The following is a 20,674-nucleotide window of genomic DNA, read 5'->3' as shown; positions in this document are numbered from 1 at the left end:
CACAACCCGGAGATCACGACCTGAGCTGAAACTCAAAGTTGGAATTGAACCGACCACGCCCCCCCCAGGAGCCCCGAACATTCCTTAGCATTTTAAGTTTGGGAGGTGCTCTTTGGGCTCAGCTTCCCAAACTGGGGCAAGGGAAGGGAAGGCACATTTGAGGCTATGGCTTAGAGATCTTGAGTGCCTCTTGGAACATGGTGAACAGCGGAGGCACCCGGAATGCTGGAGCTCCTCTTCCGGAGGACGTGCTTGGGGCGTCCTGGGAATGGTCTGTTGGCAGTGAGCTCTTGCCCCTGCAAAGGACAGCCCCAGCTGTCCTTTCTGAAAGAGTCCGCTGGCCTGTGTCTGGGCCTTGTGCCACTCCTCCCCTGTTCGCTGCCGGCCCTTCTGGTCTCTGACTGGCCACAAGAGTGACCATTCTCAGGGCTGTCTTCCAGATCCCAGACTCTCCTCCACAGCCTCCCCCGGGCTCACCCCTTTCCCCAGCGTCTGATCTCAGCATCCTTCACTATCAGACACCTCGTGGAGGACTGTGTTTCCCGGAGGCCCCCTCATCTCCTCTTGTGTAGGTTCCAGCTTCCACTGATGAGTTCAGAGCTCAGGGGCATTCTCCATCAGAACTTTCCAGTGTGCAAGGGTCTCTTGTCCTTTCTGCTGGCTCTTTTCTCCTGGTGGGCTTTTCTCTTGGGTCCCGGGGCGGCGGGGTGGGGGGGGGGGGTCAGTTTGAATTGTGAGCTCACGTTTGGGCGGGCTCACTTTTGGAACTCCAGCTAGGCCTCCAATGGGCTGCTTTCCTCCCAGAAGGATTAGGGAGCTGGGCATCTTTGTCCAAGAGCCCCGGGGCATGTGGCTCACGCTCTGCACCTGACCCCCGGCCCAGCCCCTTCCTGCCCCATCCGCGTGGCTTCCCCGCTGCCCCTCCACGGCACCTCCCTTTCACCCCCACCTTTTCCCATCTCTTTCGGCTTCAGGGACACGCCTCTGTCCTGGATCGTGGTTTTGGTTCATTTTGGGGGTGGGCGTAGAGAGATTTTTAGTGCATTTGTTCCGTCTGCTGACATCTGAGAATGTTGTTTTCACCATCATTGCGACACGATGTTGACCATGGCCTTCTGATTGGTGAAGTTTGCATTTCATGATTAATTTCTCAGATGTTATTATTGACAGTATTTCTGATTCTGTGTGTGGCCTTGTGGATTTTCTTCGCATAATCTCGAGGGAATACTGTGCCTTTAATGCTACTGAGTTTATAACGTGACTGTGGGTGATTTACTGTGAGGATGGGAGGGACAGCTTCCCACACAGCACTCGTCAGCCTGGGAAGGAGACTACCCTGTGCTTCCAGAGGGAAGTTTAGACCCCCAGTGGCTGAGGGCTGATGGCCTGGTGCTGGCTGGCTGCGGTCCACACTTGGCTGCCTGTCTGGCAAGATGGAAGTGTGAAGACTGGACACGCACCAGTGTGTGTGTTTGCTGTTGGGAACAGCTTGATAAAGTGCCAGGGGTCAGTTTTAGAGCAGTTCTGCCCCCTGGACTCAGGATGGTTTGAAATCACGAGGAGCCCTGATCCCAAAACTGTCAGAGCACAGGCCTGTTGGAGCACAGGCCCTTTCCCTGGGGCAGAAGGTCATCCCTTAGTCAGGCCTCTAGCCTTGCAGGTTTAAGTCCCACAAGGTGAGGGGCTCCAAATGCGAGAGGGTCCCCCATCTTCCAAGTAGACTGGGAGGCGAGGTTTAGGGGGGCCTGGTGTTAGGAATGGTCTGTCAGCCGGGCCTTTGGGCAGACCGTCCTCATGTCGTGCACTCTGGTGTCATCTGCCTCCACAGAAAGGACATGGGTCTTTCTCCAGGCCAGAGTGCCAGGGATTCTGTGGCCACAACTGAGCCCTGGGGGGCTTTGGTCACCACCGGGAAATGTGTAGCTGCTAGGATTGGTTGTGTGCATGGTGATGGCCGGAGGGCAACTTGGGGAGGCCCCAGAGCCCGTATCTCAGCACATGTGCCCTTGGGGATCGGTCCTCACATCATCCTGGGGAGCTGTGGTGCCAGGACGCCCAGCGAGGTGGCAAGCTATCCCTGCAGGCTCCTGTGTCCTTCTCTCGTTGGCTCTTTCCAGCCTCCTGTGTCTGTGCACCCAGGTCCTCTCCTTCCTTAGCCGCCCCTCCCCTCCTCACCACTGGCCCCGCGGCCTGTGCGGCGTCTTGCAGTCATCTTCCTCAGATGGGCCTTTTATTAGTCCCTCTGTCTGTCCTCCCCGGTCCTCCCTCGTGGCCTCCCACCGCTTGCTGGCCTGTTCTCCTCTTGCACAACTTGTTCCTTCTTGCCCTGGTGCCTTTGAGGCAACCGCCCTTCCCTGCTTCACTCCCACCCTGTCCAGGCTCCCTACTGGCAGGCGGGCTTCGGGCTGACCCCCGAGGGACTCTCCCCTGCACCTGTCCCCAGCACCCTGCGATGGGGCCTGGATCCCCACACAGGTGGAGGCAATTGAGCAGCCTGGCGCAGGGTGGGCCTGAGTACAGTGTGCGGGGGGCCTGTGTCCTCAGTACCCCATGTACCCCACATGCTGCCTGCACTGCAGTGGGCTCCTGAGCCTGCCTTCCCTGAGGTGTTCTAATGGTGTCAAACATGCTGGGATTTGTTCTCTTCCCATGAAAGTGGTGATGACTCGCGCAGAGCCCTGGGTCCCTGGCCCGCCCGGCTTGGGCGGGGTTCGCTCAGGAAGTGGGAGCACGGCACTCGGCGTACAGAGGTGCCCGCGTGTCCTCCGGAGCCCTTCCCTGGAGTTGGGGCCCACTGCACTCGCATGACGGACCTACTGCTTCCCGACTTGTCATGAGGCTTCATTAACTCATGTCTCTCTCTCTTTTCTTTCAGTCTGCAACTGTATCTGATGGTGGTAAGTCCCAATTTCTGATGTCTATTTTTTATTATTTTTAATGAAGTGTTCAAATTGTGGAAGTGTGTTTGCCATTGGTTGACCCAGAAGAGATGTTTGCCTTGCCTCTCCCCGTCCCCTGGGGGAGGGTTGCTGTCGGGGCTGAGGTGGGGGGAGCTTCTGCCGTGGCTCCCAGCGGGCAGGGATGCGAGTTCTGGAAGCCGTTCACTGCAGAGACATGTTAGGAGCCCAGCCCCGAGCCGGCCTCGGCGGCAGCATGTCCCATCCCACACCTGTCCTGACGAGTCCAAACATGCTGGCTTGCTAACCAGCAGGAGAAGATTGCAAAGCTCTGGCCGAATTTGAGCAATTCTGGAAACTTGGGTGAGACTCAGGTGCTATGGAAGGGCCCAGCGAGTGATTTGAGGCCCCAGGGTAAGAGGAGGAGGTAAGAGGTAAGAATGAAAGGAAGCCTCCTTCCTGCCTCTAAGTAGTGTCGCATGTGGGGACTCCTTTTCTGGGAGCGACCCAGCATGGAGAGGCCACAGATGTCCTCTTGGCCTGGAAATTGCTCTGACGGAACCTCGTTCTTTTAGCTCAGTGCTGGTTCCCAGGTTCTTATGATACTCAGGAAAGTCCTTATACTCTCAATTTCCCTTTTGTTTTCCACATGTTTTAATTAATATATTCTTCTGTCTTTTGAGAATCGAATGTTCTAGTGTATCAAAAGATATGAGCCCTGTGTTCTCATGTCTGCCGACAGCAGGTCTGAGGGCCGGCAGTGGTGGCGGCCAGAGCGGGACAGGTCTGGGGTTCAAGGGTGCCTGGGGACCCAAAGGGAAAAAGAAACTCAATGTGGTGTTCTCGACACTTGTCTTTTGGCACAACCACTGGCTTTGGTGGCGGGCCCTGGATGGGGCTGCTGGCACAGCGGGTGGCTCAGCTCAAGCCTGCAGCCCTGCTCCCTAGCGCTCGTGGGGTGCCTGCAGAGCACCTCTTGAATTACAGACATGCTGATCCCTGAGGTTGGGGCCATGGATTGGGAAGGTTGTATTTGGGGATTGATTTATTCTAATAAAAGGAATTACGTTCCGTATTTCACATACAGTGATAATTATGCCATTTAATCAGCCTTCAGCTGGGAGTGGGAACGATTTCCTTAATGAAAAGAAATAGAACCAGTAACCAAATCCAGGAAAAAAAGCAAGTGGTTTCTATAACATTCTGTTTATGCTTACCCTTTCTTTCCTGGTAGAAGACATGCATTTCTGCAGGGGATTTATAAATGTGAGAAGTTCAATTTCAACATAAATATTAAGCCTAATCCCCATGACAGTTTTGTTCTGTCAGGAGTGGGTGCAGGAGTCCCAGAGGTTGGGAATCTCGTCCTCTCGGGGTGTGTACAAAGCCAAGCCCCCTGAGTGTGGGGAGCCCCAGACTCATGGTCCTGTGTGTCCTTCCTGAGGAAAAGGCACCCTGCTGGTGGCAGGCAGGGCCCCTCCCCTGCAAGGCCTTCCACCCTTGCAGACCTGGGTGCCTCAGGGCACCTTCCAGGCCCTTCTCTGTGCAGGGCAGGAAGGGAAGGGCTCACTATTCCATGAGTACGCCCTGGACATCAGGAGCTGCTTCAGGCAGCTTGTGTGTGTTTTATTTTATTTTTTAAATGCTTTTTAAATTTTTCCACCTTTGATTTCTCTTCTGATTTGTAAGAAGAACAAGTTTCTCATTGAATTTGCACGCTAGGTCTAGGAGGAATAGATTATATTCTGCCATCTTTGCAGGTGAGCGCACTGAGCCAGAGAGGCTACGCTGATCAGAGTCACAGAGAAACCAAGTTAGTGGCTGGAATTCGGGGATTCTGACCCTGAGGTCAGCACAGAACCTGCGGGGGGAACGCGGCCACCGAGTCTCATGGCTCCCGTCTTCCCGCCCCATCTCGCCCCAGGTCTAGCCCCAGCCCCCCTTCCAGTCCCTGACCCTGCTTCCTGGGGACACTTCCCCAGCAGCAGACAGGGGCCTGCCAAGTGGACCCAGGCAGAGGCTTGCAGTAGGTTTCCCCATGGGGATGTTTGGGGTGCTGTGCTGGCCGGGAGAGTCAGGTTTGCCGAGGGGCCTGGGAGCTCCAAGCAGCACACCTGCTCCGGGAGGAAGGCAGGGCCCCAGGAGCCAATTCACAGGTGGGGGAGGTCTCCATATGGGCATCCTGCGTGGCCTTGGTGAGGTGGCCATCACCCACCCACTCAGAGACACCGTCAGTAACCACTGTCTTCTGTTTCACGTAGTGTCCCTTTATCTCACAGCCTCTCACCGTCTAGTGTGGCTTTGTTTTAGGGAAGTGGACAAGGCTGGTTTTGTGATCCTTGTCAACTTGAGGAGTATTTCCACTTTCTCACAAGGAGAGGCCTCATCGACAGCTCCCCGCCGCCAGAGACCCTTGTGCAGGCAGGGTTGGAGGTTGGCCCCTGTGGAGGGCAAGCCAGGACTGGGGAAGGGGAGGGGGGGGCGAAGCCCAGGGGCAGCTTCTGCCTCAAGGAAAGGAAGAACATTCTAGCATCACAGAGAGTCTTAAAAATGGAGCTGTCACCCTGTGGGAAGTTATTCAAAACTTGCTCTGAGTGGCCGCCCACAGCTGAAAGCCAGAAGTGCCGAGGTGGGGCGGTGAGAGGGGCCGGCCCGACTCTCAGTCTGGGCTTGGAGTGGGGCGGCTTTCTTGTAATAAAAGCTTCTTCCTGTATTTGAGTTCTCTCCTTTTTTTACCCCGTACCAAGCAGCTTTGCCAGGATTCCCCTCCCACCCAACTCCTACGTCCCCAAAAGGTTAGGCTGCTTTCTGCCATTCCTAGATCTGCCTTTTGAAGCTGAGAAGTGAGGTGCGAGGGGGAACGTTTGTTCCCCCCACCCCAGGCGCATGCGGTGGGCACGGCCATGGACACAGTCCCCGCAGGGGCCACATGACACCTCTGCCCAGCTGTCCGTGAACGCTACCTCACCCGTCTGGCTCTCGGCTCTCCCCCGACACTGCTCCCAGAGCCTCTCTGTCCCCTGGGGGGCCTGTCCACACCGCCTGCCTCCCGCAGTCCCTTCCCCGAAACTACCAGCCCTCTGTGGCCTACTCCCCTACCAACACCCAGCTGGGCCTGCTGGAGCTTGCCTGCGCCTTGCTGGGCACCATCCCCCTGCCCTGGTCTCATGTGCCCCTCAGGCCCCATCCCTGTCCTGTGGCAGCTCCTATGAGGGATCTGTGCTTGCCAACCAGCCTTCCTCTGAGTGTTGGCCTGGCTCCATCTGTGCCCAGCACTGCCAATGCGGCTGTCATCCTCATTATCTGTCTGTATGGCTGCGTTGTCTACCTGTCCACCTGCTGGCAGGTGGCCTCCCTGCGGTGGCTTTGGTGCCCTGCACAGCAGGCAGTACCCAGGGTGGCCGCTGGATGAATGACTGAATGAAGGCGTTCACAGGACGCGCAGGCAGAGCCTTGGCTGGGATAGTGGCTTTCAAAGGTTTTAGTCGTTGGTGGAACTCTCTAGAACACAAGCAGGCAAGCCCCGCAGAACCGCATTTGGTAGAGCACAAAAGCAGAGCAGTCTGGTTGAGTCATGGTGCTGGGGCTGCAGCCCAAGCCTTCTTCCAGGTGGCCGGCCCATGGGGGGTCACATGTGGCCAGTCTCCTGTCTTCCTCCAGAAGTTGCCACCCATCACCTCTCACTAACAGACACACATATTTTTTTAAAGATTTTATTTATTTATCTGACAGAGGTCACAAGTAGGCAGAGAGAGAGAGGAGGAAGCAGGCTCCCCGCGGAGTGGAGAACCCGATTCAGGACTCAATCCCAGGACCCTGGGATCATGACCTAAGCCTAAGGCAGAGGCTTAACCCACTGAGCCACCCAGGCACCCAGAGACACATATTTTTGAAGTCCGTTACGAACTCTGTGCCATAAACGAAGAGCAGTCCTTTCTACTAGTTTTGATTATTGTTTTAACATCAAAACGGGAACATTTTTGAAGTCGGCAATAATACCAGATAAAAGACGCATGGGATTTTTAATTCTTGTTTGTTCTCTGAATGTACATGGGCTTTGATTTTAAGCCTCCTCTCGCCTGTTTTTATGTCTGCTCTTTCCAAGGACGTGCACAGTCTGGGGAGCCGTAGGGCAGTGGAGAGATGGCCGGTGCGTCCCCGGGCTGGTGGGTTAGGAGGGAAGGGGCAGCTGAGTTGTCCTGTGTGGCCGGAGCCATGGGGGCCTTGCTGGGCTTCATCGAGCCAGCCTTGACTTTGCAAACTCTGGGGCGGTGCCTCTCCTACTTCTGTCCTTAGCACTCCATCACGGGGAGATGGGGAAGTGTCCCTTGCTCTTTAGTTCCTGTGTAACTGGGAGCTAAAAAAGCTGTGTTCATAAGTTGGGATCATTTAGTAACTGTGGTCAGAGTAGAGGGCAACGATATGTCATGTTAGCAAGCCACTAAGATGACACATGTCACGGACCTTGGGCCTCAGGAAAGGCGCCGTCCAGAAACAAGGCCGTGTGTTCTTGGCCACATTGGTACCTGGCCATGCACACTCTGGCCCGTCCCCACTCCTAGTACCCATATTCTGCACGCAGGCTCTTTGGGTTTCTTTTTACAATTATTTTCATTTTCCCCAGCTTTACTGAGGCAGAGAGGACAAATAAAAATTGTATGTGTTTAAGGTATGCGACACGGTGATTTGATACACATATACAATGTGAAATGATCACCGCAATCAAGGTATTTAACATGCCCATCACCTTGCATGGTTACTTGTGGGGAGGTGTAGATGAGGACCTTAACATTGACTCTCTTAGCATATCACAAGTGCACAGGACAGGTTTGTGAAGTGTGGTCATCATTTGGACCCGAGGTCCTCAGAGTCCAGTCATCTTATAACTGAAACTCTGTGAAGCTCAATCACATCTTCTCCGTCCCCCTTGCGCCACCCCTGCTAGCCACCTCCTGCCTTTTGCCTTTGTGGACTTAGACTCCAGGTGCCCTTGAACTTCACGCTTAGACACAGGGGTTTTTTCCCCAATAAATACAGGACAGTCCTGGAAATACATTGTCCTTAGGATTTTCTTTTCTCTGACCTACTTTATTGTAAGATACAACCTATGATACTGTGACAACCGACTATGTGTGGGTCAGCTGTGTGTGTCATCAGCAAGTCTCCTAGTCAATAGGAGACTTTCCGCAATGAAGTTTCGAAAGAGAACACAGATTTCGGGTTTGTGACTGTGTGGGGAATGAGTTAGATCACCCTAAGCCCTGTGCTGTTCAAGCATCCGCTATATTTTAGATCCCACATGCGAGAGAGAACGCACAGTACCTGTCTATGTCTGGCTTATTTTATGTAGCATATTGTCCTCTGGATCCATGCATTGTGTCCCGAAGGAGACAAGAATTCCTTCTTGAAGACTGAACAGATAATTCTCCCCTGAATGGATATATCATAATTTCTTCATCCCTTCACCTGTCGACCAACACCACGCCTCAACTGTTGTGAACACAGGGGTGCAGATCTCTCTTGGATGTCCTGATTTCAGTCCCTTCGGACACATACCCAGAGGTGGGGTTGCTGGGTCACAGGGAAGCTCTATTTTTATTTCCTGAGGAACCTCCCTACTAGTTCCATAGTGGCTACACCCACTTACCTTTCCACCAACAGGGCACAAGGGTCCCTTTTCTCCACGTCCTGGCCAACACCTGTTGTTTCTTGTCTCTTGGATAAGGGTCATCGTGATGGTGAGGTGATTCCTCACTGTGGTTTTGACTTGCATTTCCCTGATGATGAGGGATGTTGAGGATCTTTTCACGTACCTATTGGCCATCTGCATGTTGGTTTCAGCTCAGGTTGTAATCTCGTAGGTCGTGGGATCTAGTCTTACATCAGGCTCCCTGGTCAGTGAGGAGTCTGCTTGATATTCTCTCCCTCTGCCCCTCTTGCTGCTCATGCTTTCTCTCTCTCTCAAATAAATAATCCTTAAAAAAAAAGTCGACCCATATCCAGCCACTCTGAAATAGGGGAGCACCACATCAGGTGTTTCTGTGGAGAGCCGCTGAGGCAGGGGGATGGCAGGTCGAAGCCATGCTACCCGACGTCCCAGGTCACCCATGCAGATTTGGGTCCTCCACATGTGCTGCTCGGTGGAGAGGACCGGGCCGGGGTCCCTCAGGCTGCTTGGTGGCTCAGACACCCAAGAGAGACCTGGCCAGCAGCCTCCACATTCTCCTCCTGGGTTCCTACCCGTCCTGGGCTCATGGCCACAAGAGTACACGTCACCCATGGAACGTGCAGTCTGGTGTCAGACCCAGAGCCCATGCTGCGAGCTTCCGTTCTATGTGGAGTGGAGGAGAGAAGGCTCGCCATCCACCCTTTCACAGGCTTCTCTGTCTCTTCTTTTTCACTTAGACTTGCTAGCGGCTTTCTGAGAGTCTACAGGTGCTTTGTTCCTCATGTTTCTGCTTCTTCAAGAAGTCAGTCTGTTCTTATTGTACTCTGCACAACTTGGTGGCAAAAGTCTTTTATTCTAAGTTATGAGATTTTCAGATCTATCTTGTCTCTTTTTATCTCTTTTTTGGTGCTATAATAGTATTGCTCTTGTCCTCAATTTGTTTTGTCAGCTGTGTGCTCTCCCCGTTCCCTCCTAGAAATATGAAGAGTTTTAACCTTCTTTACGCTAGGTTTCCTTTCAGACCAGACTTTGTGTTTGTCTTTTGCATGTTATACACCTTCTTTCCTCTCTCCATCCATCCATCTACCCATCCATTTACCTCTCTATTCGTTCACCTTCCCAGCTACATAGGTCAGCAGTTGCCATGACCCCAATCACTTTCTGGTACATTGTCCAGCCTAGGGAGACCTCAGCGCTGAGCCCCTGCGAGATCCTTGGGGCCAGCTGGGGATGTACCCACAAAAGTTTATCCCTGCTCTCCCCGGCTTCCCCATTAGCCCACCTTACTGAGAATGTCAGGGTTCTGCTGAGTCCCCTCCTTTCCCAGGACAATGGCTGTGGACTCGGGTGGGTCAGACAGAGAACCTGCAGAAACGTTTTTGTTTTTAACCTTTCTTTGGCTTTTTTTCTCCCTCCTTTTTTTTTCTCCTGTTATGGCACCACAAGACAGCCTCCTCCTGTGGTTGCTTTTGTGAAGTCTGAGGCGGGTTTGTGGTCTGCCCAGCCACCCCTCTACCCGCCTGCTGTCGCGTGGGGACAGGAAGCCTGTGAGCCCACTTCATGTGCCCTCACTTACTTGGGATGCTGCCATGTGCGGGCTTGTCTTGTTTCTAAATGGAACTTTTAGTAGGAAACGAAAGAGGAAAGTAGGTTGCTGTAGACGAGGGATTTACAAATCCCCCCTTTTTGCCTGATCCTCTGGGCACCAGGCACCTGAAGTACTTCAGGGAATGAGTTCTAAGTATTTGTAAACACTAGGCAGACTGTAGATTTTAGTTTGGGGAAGCACGGAGACTTGATTCATGCCAAGATGCCTTCCACCGTGCTTCTTCCTTGCCAGTCCTATAAGATATTTGGAGAGAGCTTTTATTAGTAATTTTTCTCTTTTTAAAAGACTATTTACTTGAGAGAGAACGCATAAGTGGGGGGAGGGGCAGAGGGAGAAGGAGAAGCAGACTCTCCCTGTTGAGCAGAGAGCCCGATGATGCGGGGCTCTATCCCAGGGCCCCGAGATCATGACCTGAGCTGAAGCAGATGCTTAACTGACTGAGCCACCCAGAGGCCCCTATTCATAACTATTTCTATTGTGAATTTTTTTTTTTTTTAAGCAAACAGAAGTTTAAAGTAATAAAGCCATTGAGCACATACATACCTTCTAGAAGTTACAAATGTTAACGTTTGGGAGTATTTGCTTTTGACTCTTTTCCTAAAGCATTAAAATCATGGTCGAGGTCCCATTTGTACCCCTCCTGTGTCTTTTCCTCATCCTCCCTCCAGAGGCCCTATCTGGAAGCAGGTATATATCCTTCCTACTCCAAGGGAATTAATTACTTTGTTTCTTGGCAGGGGGAAGCCTCTCTTACAAAACTATAGTGTAAAAAGAGTGGAGCGTATAAACAATTTCTGTAAGTCATGTGTTCCATCAGGGAAGTGGTTATAGCTTCTGGGCAGCTCAAGTTCTGCCTCTTGATCTGGGAGCTGACCTGGAAGCTGGCTCCAAAGGTGTGTTCACTTGTGGAAATCCAGCTACATACTTGTTGCTTATGCGTGTTTTGGTCTTTGTTCTACATTCATAAAGGATCTACTGAAAGAATATTGTTTTAAATGTGGGAGGTTTTCTAACCAAAAGACTTACAGAATGGTCTAGAAAATTTTCATAGATTCATGCTCAGATTATTCATAAAGTTGCCGAGGAAAAGCATCTTATAGACTGGGTTGAAAACTTGATTGGCCAGAATAATTCTGAGGAAAGATTTAAAAGTAGACCCTGAGATCGAGGATGACTCAGGGCTTTTCCAAGGGCTGTCTTCGAGTAGTTTTTGTGCAACTTAGGAAAAACTTCCCTGTCCCCAAGCAAGATGAACTCTAAGAAGATCAAGTGTATGCCTCCGGGAGTGCCGCTTAGAAGGCTTTTGAGATTTTCTTGTTATTGCTGGTGTTCAGCAGTTTAACTCTAGTAAGTCTTGATTTGGTTTTGCTGGGTACATGCCTCCTGAGGGTCAGGTATTTTCTCCTTTAATTACAAGAATGTTGGCCACTCAGGCTTTTCCTACTGCCCTGGAGATACGCTCATTTTTAGTTTTTCTTTTTCTCTCCTACGCTTCATGGCTCATAGATCCCTTAGCTCCGTCTTTAAGTTCACTGATCTCTTCTTCCACGGTGTCTGATATGCGTTCATGACACCCTGTGACCTACTCGTTTCCAGGGCTGTATCTTTGTCTCAGCAGGGCCTCTGAGGCTCCTCCAGCCCTTTGCCTTTCTCCTCACTGAGTCTCTGCCTTCCTTACACCCGTGATCATGTTTGAGGCATCTCTGCCTGTCTTCAAGTCCTTGGCTACTAACACGCCATTACTGTCATTTGTGAGTCTGTCCTGTTGACCGGTTACGGGCTACATTTTTCTGCATCTTCACATGTGTAGAGATTTTCAGCCGGTGCTAGATTTTGTTGTCTTCCTTTGAAGAGCACATAGGCCGGTAAGCTGCTTATTGGTTGGCTTGATCCCTGTGAGGCTTGTTTTTAGGCTTTTTTAGGGCAAGTCTAGGGTAGCTTTTACTATAGGCTGGTTTAGCCACACTACTTGAGCCTAACACATGTGGGGTCTCCTTTGAGGGACATGTGTCCAACTAGAACTGCCTGGAAATCTGTGTGAACTGTGGGGGCAGGTCAGCCTGCAGCTCACTGGCCGCTCTTTGCCCAGCCTCATGGGGTTTCACCCTGTGCCCACATGAGCCAGAACTCAGCAACAGGCCCCAGGGTCTCCTGTGAGCTCCCCATAGCTCTTTTCCTACTCGCTCTTGTCGCCCCACAGATTCCAGCCACCTGGGCTTCCCTGAGTCTGGTCTCTGTTCAGCACAATGAGAGAGCTGTCACCTACGCAGCTCCTCTTTCCCTGTGCTGCCCTTTGTCGGTACCTGCTGGCTGGGTGCTGGGCAGTCTCAGGACTCCGCTCCCTGGTTTCTTTTCCATCATGAATCAGAGCCTTACAGTGACTATGGTCCAGTTTTTGAGGACTGTTGTTGGTCTGTTTTTAATATGTGGTGAGATGGGAAGTCTGGTCCCCATTACTCCATCATGGCCAGACACAGAATTCTTGTGATACAATTTTTTTCACTATAATTGGGAGGGTATGGTCTCTCAAATTCTAAACAAAACTCAAGCCATGACACTTTCTTGCACAAAGGACTTCCGTGAGTTCCCATTACCTGTAGGATAAAAGCTGCCCTCAACCCAGAAAGAGTGGGTTCTCATCCCCCACCCTAAGCCCTGTCCCTGATGTATCCAGTCCTGGGTCAGTGTTGGCATTTGAAACAGCCAATGAATGAGTGACGCCGAAGTCTGGAACCTAGTAAGCTTGGGATACCTTCACAGTCCTGTGATATCCTGGTAGAATTTGTTGAGGCCACCAGAGTGAACTAGTGAAATGAATGAGGAACCCTTGCCCTGACTCTACCAGACGGGTCTCCTATGGCCGTCATAACTAGGCTCTGCCTCCCCCTTGGGGGAGAGCCCATGTCTCTGGCATGACCCAGTCCTCTCTAGGAACGAGAGCAGGGGACCTCAGGAGGGATTCCTGGCTCATGGACCACCATACGGAGAAACACTGGGGGCCTGAATGCCTTTCCTCGGGCAGGCCAGGAGGGACTCTCCTAGGTGCTTCCCATGCTTGAAGCCATGTAGTCCTCCCTGCGAGCATGTGGCTCCCAGTTTGCAGGTCACCAGCCTCTTGGGCAGTCAGAGGGTCAGAGCGTCTGAGCCTCTCGGTCTGGCGGCTGTGCACCTGTGCGCCCACTAAGCAGCAGATGGACAAGGCCCGTCATGGGTTGTCCTGCAGCTTCAGCTCAGGCGTGTCAGCACGTTGCTACCACCAGAAGCAAATCTGTGTGCCCCTCACTCATCCCAGTTCTTGGGGGTGAAAAGCTCTTATGCATGTTTGTAGTGTTGCTGAGTCTGATTGTTCTGATCTAATGTCCTCTTTCCCCAGCTTTATAAAGGCAGCCCTTTGAGTTAGTTCCCATCCCTCCAGCTCCAGCTCACTGACTTAGCAGTGAGGGATCTGTCAGAACTCACTGTGGAGACCTGGCTGCAATCTGGAAGGAAGGGGTCGGCCCCAGGTTGAGTTTGGCTAGGCTCCCCTGTGTCTGTCCCACTGGTGGCTGGGAGGAGGCGAGGGACCAGAGCCCCTGCCCAACGCACAGTATGCCCTCGGCCCCCTTTGCGGGCTTTGCTCACATGTGGCCTCTCCATTCTCAGACCCGGGCTCTTTCCGGGCATACCTCTGTTTGCTCCAGCAGACTGTGTGCCGGTCACCATCCCCACTGCTGGGGAAAGGCAGGAGCGCAGCTGCTCAGTTATCTGCCCCTCTCCCTGCTGACACAGCTGCTTGGAACATGCATGGGACAGTCCTCACTTAGGACACCTCCCCGTTTTTGTTCCTAAAGACAAGTCTCAAAACTCAACTTTGGCTGATTTGAATGTAGAAATGGTCGATAACAACTACAGAAAGGAATGTCAAATTATTCTAATTAGAATAGTTAGTTTCATTATACAAAGTTACATTTTACATTATAAGATACTAATTTGGAGAGGCTACTCTTTCTTCTTTTCTCACATTTCATGATGATATTCCATCCAGATCCCTCCAATGTGTTTTTGTCACACCTGCTCTTCAAGCCATGAAAACTTTTCCTTGGAGAGTAAGCCACACACTGTAAGTCTGCACACCAGCGGCAAGAGGCCTGAGGACTGTCCACAGTACGAGCGTACCGTGTTACCAGCCCTCGGAAGCCCCTCGTCCCCCTTTCCAGTCCCAGACCCCAAAGCAGACCAGTAGCCTGATGGCTGACACCATCGCTCCATTTGCCTATTTTTGACCTAGAACACAATGCACTCATGCCACACGTCCTCCTCCACGTCCAGCTGCTATTGTTTACTCGAGGCTTGTGGGTTCTAGGTTTTATATGTGTTGTGCGTATCAGTAAACGTTTATTCTCACGGCCACGGCCACGAGTCCATGGGACTGCTGCTGACATTTCCCTGAGTTCTGACCTCTGGCCATCGCTGGTGGTGTGCTGTCACAGGTCCGTGTGGGATTCGAGGTGGCCGTCCGCGAACACTTCTGCTGTGACAGGCTGGCGCACAGTGCAGGCACATACGATGTAGTAAACACAGTGTTCTGGAACGGTTCCACCATGTGTATGCCAACCAGCATTTGTGGAGTCATATCCTCGCCACACTTGACTTTGTCTGTTTGCATCTTAGCCTCAGGGAGGGAATATGGGTATCGGGTCGTGGTTTGTGTTTGTGGTTCCCTGGTGACCCATGAGCTGAGCACCTTCCATGGTTTTGGCTGCTTGGATATCCTCTTTGGGAAGTGCCTGTGCAAGAGTTTTGCTCATTTTTCTATCAGATCTCCAGTCTTCCCTTATTGACTTGTAGAAAATTTAAAGAAGTTTTGTCTTGACTTTATGTGTGCAGGAAGCCCCTTTGTGGCTTACCTGTTCATTCTGCTGGTGGTATCTTCCACTGACCAAAGCGTTTCATCTTACAGTCATCCAGTTTGTCATTTTTCTGTTCTGGCGACGCTTTTTATGTCCTTTTGGAGCGGGCCTTGCCTGTGCCGTGACCATGAAGGTAAAACCATTGTTTTAATGTTTCCCACTGAAATCTCAGATCCCCTGGAAGCGGTTTCTTGGGCACAGTGTGAGTCAGGGGATGAGACTTGTCTGTCCCGTCTTTGGTCCAGCTGGCCTGGCCCCAGGTGTTGCATTGCCGATCCTCTCCCTCTTTATCGGGTAATCATATCTTTGTGGGTCTGTTTCTGGCCTCTGTCTTTTGTTCCATTGGCCTCTTTGTCTGTCATGGGTCGACACGTTGTGCCATAATTACTCTTACTCTTGGTGCATTGTGAGATCTGCGGTGTGTTCTCAGCCTTGTGTGCCTTCAGGATCGCTCCTGCTCTTCCCGGCCCCAGGCATTTGCCCATGCATCTCAGAGCCAGCGTGTGCATCCCTGGCCACGCTCCAGTCATCTTTGCTTCTGTTTCAGCTGGGCGAGACATAGCACTTCGGAGTGATGCTTCCTTTGCAAATGTTAGTTTAAAGCCACAAACAGCCATTGACATTAAGACTGCTGGGTTTAAAAATTTGTTTTGTAACCATGCATTTGTGATCTCTGATATGTAGCTGCTTACTGCCTTGCTCTATAAAAATCTTGAGGTCATTCCCAGGAATAAAAACCAAATCTGGCTTGGGTTATTTGTCTTGTAACGAACTATTTCTTTTGAGCTGACTGATCTCCATAAATATCTAAAACCAGGATTAACTGAGATGATTTCAGGCTAATGCGTCACCCTTGGATAGATTCCATTGTCCAAAAGAAGGTGAGGGAGAAGCCTGCAATGTCTGAGGCTTTTTGAGGATTTGGATATAAGGTGAGCCATCACATCAGAGAGAAGCCACTGGAAAGGCCACACTTGCCTGTGGGTTATTGGTGGACTGTGGCCAGATGTAATACCATTTTGGGTGGTAGAGGTTTGGGGCTTGACCCAGCCAGAGGGCAGCATGGCCCGGCAAAGCTGAACCTGGAACATGAATTGAGTTTAGCCCTAGTATGGGTATGGGGAGACGGGGGAGTCAGGTGAAGCCAAGAAGGAGCAGCTAGGGGCAGCGGGGAAGCTGAGAGAAAATGCCCGTGTCTGTAGGGGAATTGTGGAGCGAGGAGACAGTGTCCCCAGCCGACTTCTGCATTTTTGCTTTGGCGCCTAGGGGGGGACGATCATGGCATTTGCAGGGGAGGAAGGAATAGGATGGGAAGAAATGGACAACGGGACAGTAGCAAATGTTCTGTTGTGGACCTGGGATTTTTGAGATGCTCACTCAATGTCCAAGGGGAGATGTTGTGTAGACATTTGGATAAACAGATACAGAATGCAGAAAGTCCAGGAGTCACCCGTGCATCAGTGGAGTTGAATGCCTGGATAAACTTGTAGAGTTAGAGATGGAGCAGAAAAGGCACATCGCAAACCTTCGGGATGAGTGGGGGGCTGGAGTTTGAGAGGCAACGGGGCGCACAGTGAGGTCACATTCCATCTCTGCCCCCAGCGGTGTGGCTCAGTGCTCCCATCTGCACAGTGGGGGCCCAGGATTGAGCTCAAAGAGTTCTCAGGAGAATTAAGGGGGTGAGTGCACACAGTGAGTAAGCTGTTCCTGGCCCGTAATCACTGGCTGTGGCGACCCGGCTGCTGCTCTTAGTGTCACTGTTGTTGCTCTGATTGCATTTCAGTATAACTGAAGGCCAGAAGCAGCTACAGCCGCCCAGGGAAACTGGGTAGAGAAGGAGCCTAGGACAGTTCCTGAAGGTGGTTTCTGGATGGATGGGGAGAAAAAAGCCTCAAATGGTACAAAATCAAAATCCCCACCAAGACTGTTGCAAGTCCAATTTTAAAACAAATGACGCTGGCAGATTGAAATATGTAAATGAAAGAAGACATGACAGACAGATACTAAGAAAGAAAAACTGGTATGAGAATATGGATCTCAGACAAAATAACTCAAAGTGAAAAAAAAAAAAGTAAGGAGAGAAGTTCTGTGTACCAAAAATAGAGCATCTTATTTATAAAGGAAATTTAGACGGGACCACCATATGCATGGACGTGTTCTCCTAGGGAGAGATTGTGGTGGACCTTTCTCGGAAGTAAGAGATCAAGCCGGTAAATAAATGGAAAAATAAACTCTAACAAGTATATATAGAACTTTATACCCAAAAGAGACTCTCCTTTTTCCCACCCAAGTTGAGTATATCCTATACCACAGATGGATTGTTATAGATTTTAAAAATCTTGGGGCACCTGGGTGGCTCAGTGGGTTAAAGCCTCTGCCTTCAGCTCAGGTCATGATCTCAGAGTCCTGGGATCAAGCCCCACATCAGGCTCTCTGCTCTGGGGAGAGCCTGCTTCCTCCTCTCTCTCTCTGCCTGCTCTCTGCCTACTTGTGATCTCTGTCTGTCAAATAAATAAATAAAAATCTTTAAAAAAAAAAGTTAAAAAAAATAAAAAAATAAGAATTTTTGGAGCGCACAGAGCACACCTGCTGACAGCCGTGTAATTAAATAGATGCCAATCACAAAAAAGACAACAAAAAATAATCCACTGGAAATTTCGGAGCTATACTTCTAAATAATCTGTGGGTCAAGGAGAAAATTAAACTGGAAATTACAATACAATTTAGAACTGCTTCCCAATCTTAGTGCTGCATGTTAACACCATGGAATGTAACCAAAGTGGTTTTCAGAGAAAATTTCATAGCATTAAATGTATATATTATAAAAACGAGAGGTTAGAAAATGCAGGAGCTAAACTTTCAACATAAGAAGGTAGGAAAACAGAACAGAAAAATAAGTGCAAATTAAGATAAAGGAAGTAATAAAGCAGAAACTAACAAACCATTTATTCATTTAGCAATTATATTTTGAGCTCCTCCTTTCTCCTGCTTTCTTCTAAAAACTGTTTTAGGCACTGGGGATACATTTGCAAACAAAACCGGGTCCCTGTCTTTATGGGCCATAGGAACAGACTGTGGTATGTTACTGGAGTAAAAGGGTAAAACCATACAATTATCACAATAGAGGCTAAATGAGTATCTGATAGAATTGCCCGCTCTGATTTTTTTAAAAGTTATACTTGATGGTTAAACATTAGAAGCGTTCTCGTTAGAGCTAGGAATAAGGCAAGGATATTCCCTGTCTCAGCAACTATGTAACAGTGTATTGGGAATTCTGGCCAGCAGTGTAAGGCAAGAAAAAGAAATAAGTTTAAAAAGCTTGGAGAGGCAGCGCCTGGGTGGCTCAATGGGTTAAAACCTCTGCCTTTGGAGCAGGTCATGATCTCAGGGTCCTCGGATCGAGCCCCGCATCGGGCTCTGCTCAGCAGGGAGCCTCCTTCCCCCCCCCCCATGCCTGCCTCTCTGCCTACTTGTGATCTCTGTCAAATAAATAAATAAAATCTTTAAAAAAAAAAAAAAAAAAGCTTGGAGAGGAGGAAACCAAATTATCATTATTCTTGAATGATATTAGTATCGAAATAAAAATCCCAAAGCATGTCAGTCACATGACCAGGATTTTCAGAACTAATGGAATTCGGAAAGATAAAAATTAGTTTTCTCATTATGCCTAAACAATACCCATTGTTTCTGTGGGAACATATTTATGTTGGTAAAGGCATTAAGAAATATCTGGAAAGATCAACACCAAATTAATAAGATGGGTTTTCTCTGGAGAGGGAAGATAGGGCAGGATTTTAGGTAATGATAAATAGAGATCTTAGATTTAGGTTTAGATATTTTTGAAGGAGAAAATATTTCATGAATTGTGAGTTAAAACCGCAAGTTACGTATAACAGGAAGTTATTTGCCTTTTAGCTTGTCCCCTGTAAGGAGGGGGAGTTCCCAGCCGAGAAGACTGGGGCTCTCATTCAGCCAGGCAGTGGGACTCCGGAATCCACAGGACAGGGCTCGCTGCAGAGCAGACCTTCAACAGATACTATCAAATCAATGAGAGCCCAAGATGGCCCATTGACCTCCCATCCATCTTAAATGTCCCCACCCAGTCTGAGGAAGAAACAGTAGAGAATGGGCTCCCCAAATAGCCGATCCCTGCTCATCTGCTCATCCCGTAGAAGAGTCAGTCTGGCAATTCCCCACGGCCAACCTGCGAGGTAGTCAACCCAGGCTCTAGTAACACCGCTGGAGGGACAGTCTGCTGGCCGAGGTGCCAGGAGCCTTACCGCCTCCTGCCGCTGGAGGAGGAGCGGGTCGGGGTGGGGGTGGGGTGGCTGAAGGCCCCCAGGGGAACATGGACTCAGCATGGGGACCAGATTTTTGGAACCCGGTTTTGGACAAGGAACTTTTTAAATATGATTGTTTTCTTTGGAATCTGTAGAAGAGACACAGATACTCCTTGTGTTTAGTTTTCTGTCGTACCATCTTCACTGAAACTCTGTGACTCCATCACTGCCCCCAGAAAGCCCTGGCTTATGGCTGCACTGGGTTTACCTGTAAACCCGGTCTCTTCCTTTCTCCCATGATGAGCTTTCTTGCACTCGCAGGAGTGGTCCCAGTGCCATCTCTGGGGGAGGACGTTCCTGCTGCAAGCATCCTTTAGGGTTGCATGTGTGCAATCCTTTTCCTTCCTTGGGGGCCAGTGCTTTGGCCCCTAGGCCTGTTGGGGAAAGTGCCCCTGCCCTGTCTCCCCCTGCTCCGTGGCGGTGGAGGCCAAGGGCCCGTCGCTGTGCCTTTGGCCTTCTGTGTGGCTGGCCCTGTCTTGGCTGTGGGGAGGGTTTAGCGGCATTTTGTGTCTTCCTCATGGAGCTCGAATTTGGGGTCCTTGGGCTTGTGCATCGGGCAGCGGCTGCAGCTGGGAGAGCCATGCTCCCTGTGTGGCCTTTGGCACCAGGATAAAAGAGCGCTGCCTTCATAGAGGATACGTGTTTTTTTCCAGTGGAATGAAATTAATTAATTTCACAGAGAATTAACTAGTAAGTGAATCAGGCACATTTGTTTAGGTTCAAACCAGCATAATAAATGAATTTGATGGCGGCTCATCTTTGAAAAATGTCCCGCGTCCCCTTTTCAGAGTCCTGGAGGCTCCCTGTGGTCGGATACCACCTTCAGCCTGCCAGCCACTTGTGGTCGTTAGTGGATGGCTCTGATACCAGAATCCTGCAAATTCAGTGTGACAAGTGATAAGATGCACCCGTCTCCGCTTGTCGCCTCACACTTCCCACACTGACCCTTTTCGGTTACTGTTCTGCCCACTCACGTGGCCTTGGGAGCTCCCGCAGCATTTTCGCCCATCTGCTTGGCATTTCACTCTCCAGGACTTGTGTCATTTCAGACGTGGAGAGTGGGTCTCGCTGCTCGCTTCCAGAACAGTGAGAAATGAGACTTGGAGTTCCAACTGCGGAAAGGCTCGGAATGTCAAGTTCCCCTGTTTGGGCCCATGTGTGTTCGTGCCCCCGGGCCTCCCTGTGAATTGCAGCGTGTCTTTACCTTCCCTGCAGAGCTGTGTCTTCTGGCCGTGGGGGCACCAGGGGCCTCACTATGGAACAGGTGCCCA

The 20,674-nt window shown here is 50.6% G+C and overlaps 1 protein-coding gene across 7 annotated transcripts in view; it reads left to right on the top strand.

The window, feature by feature from the left end:
• Positions 1–20,674, top strand: part of RGS12 (regulator of G protein signaling 12) — a 105,286-nt gene that overhangs the window by 54,949 nt on the left and 29,663 nt on the right. For all 7 annotated transcript variants that reach the window (XR_009351746.1, XM_059166356.1, XM_059166349.1 and 4 more), the window contains one exon: positions 2,876–2,897. Coding sequence is in view for 6 of the 7 variants with exons in the window: in XM_059166356.1 (XP_059022339.1) it covers positions 2,876–2,897 (22 nt within the window). In the remaining variant the exon portion in view is untranslated. The remainder of the gene's footprint in view (positions 1–2,875; positions 2,898–20,674) is intronic.

The sequence above is a fragment of the Mustela lutreola genome, chromosome 1 (assembly GCF_030435805.1).
Source record: "Mustela lutreola isolate mMusLut2 chromosome 1, mMusLut2.pri, whole genome shotgun sequence".
Classification (NCBI taxonomy): Eukaryota; Metazoa; Chordata; class Mammalia; order Carnivora; family Mustelidae; genus Mustela; species Mustela lutreola.
The sequence above is the reverse complement of the archived record's forward strand: the minus strand, read 5'-3'. Positions and strand labels throughout refer to the sequence as shown.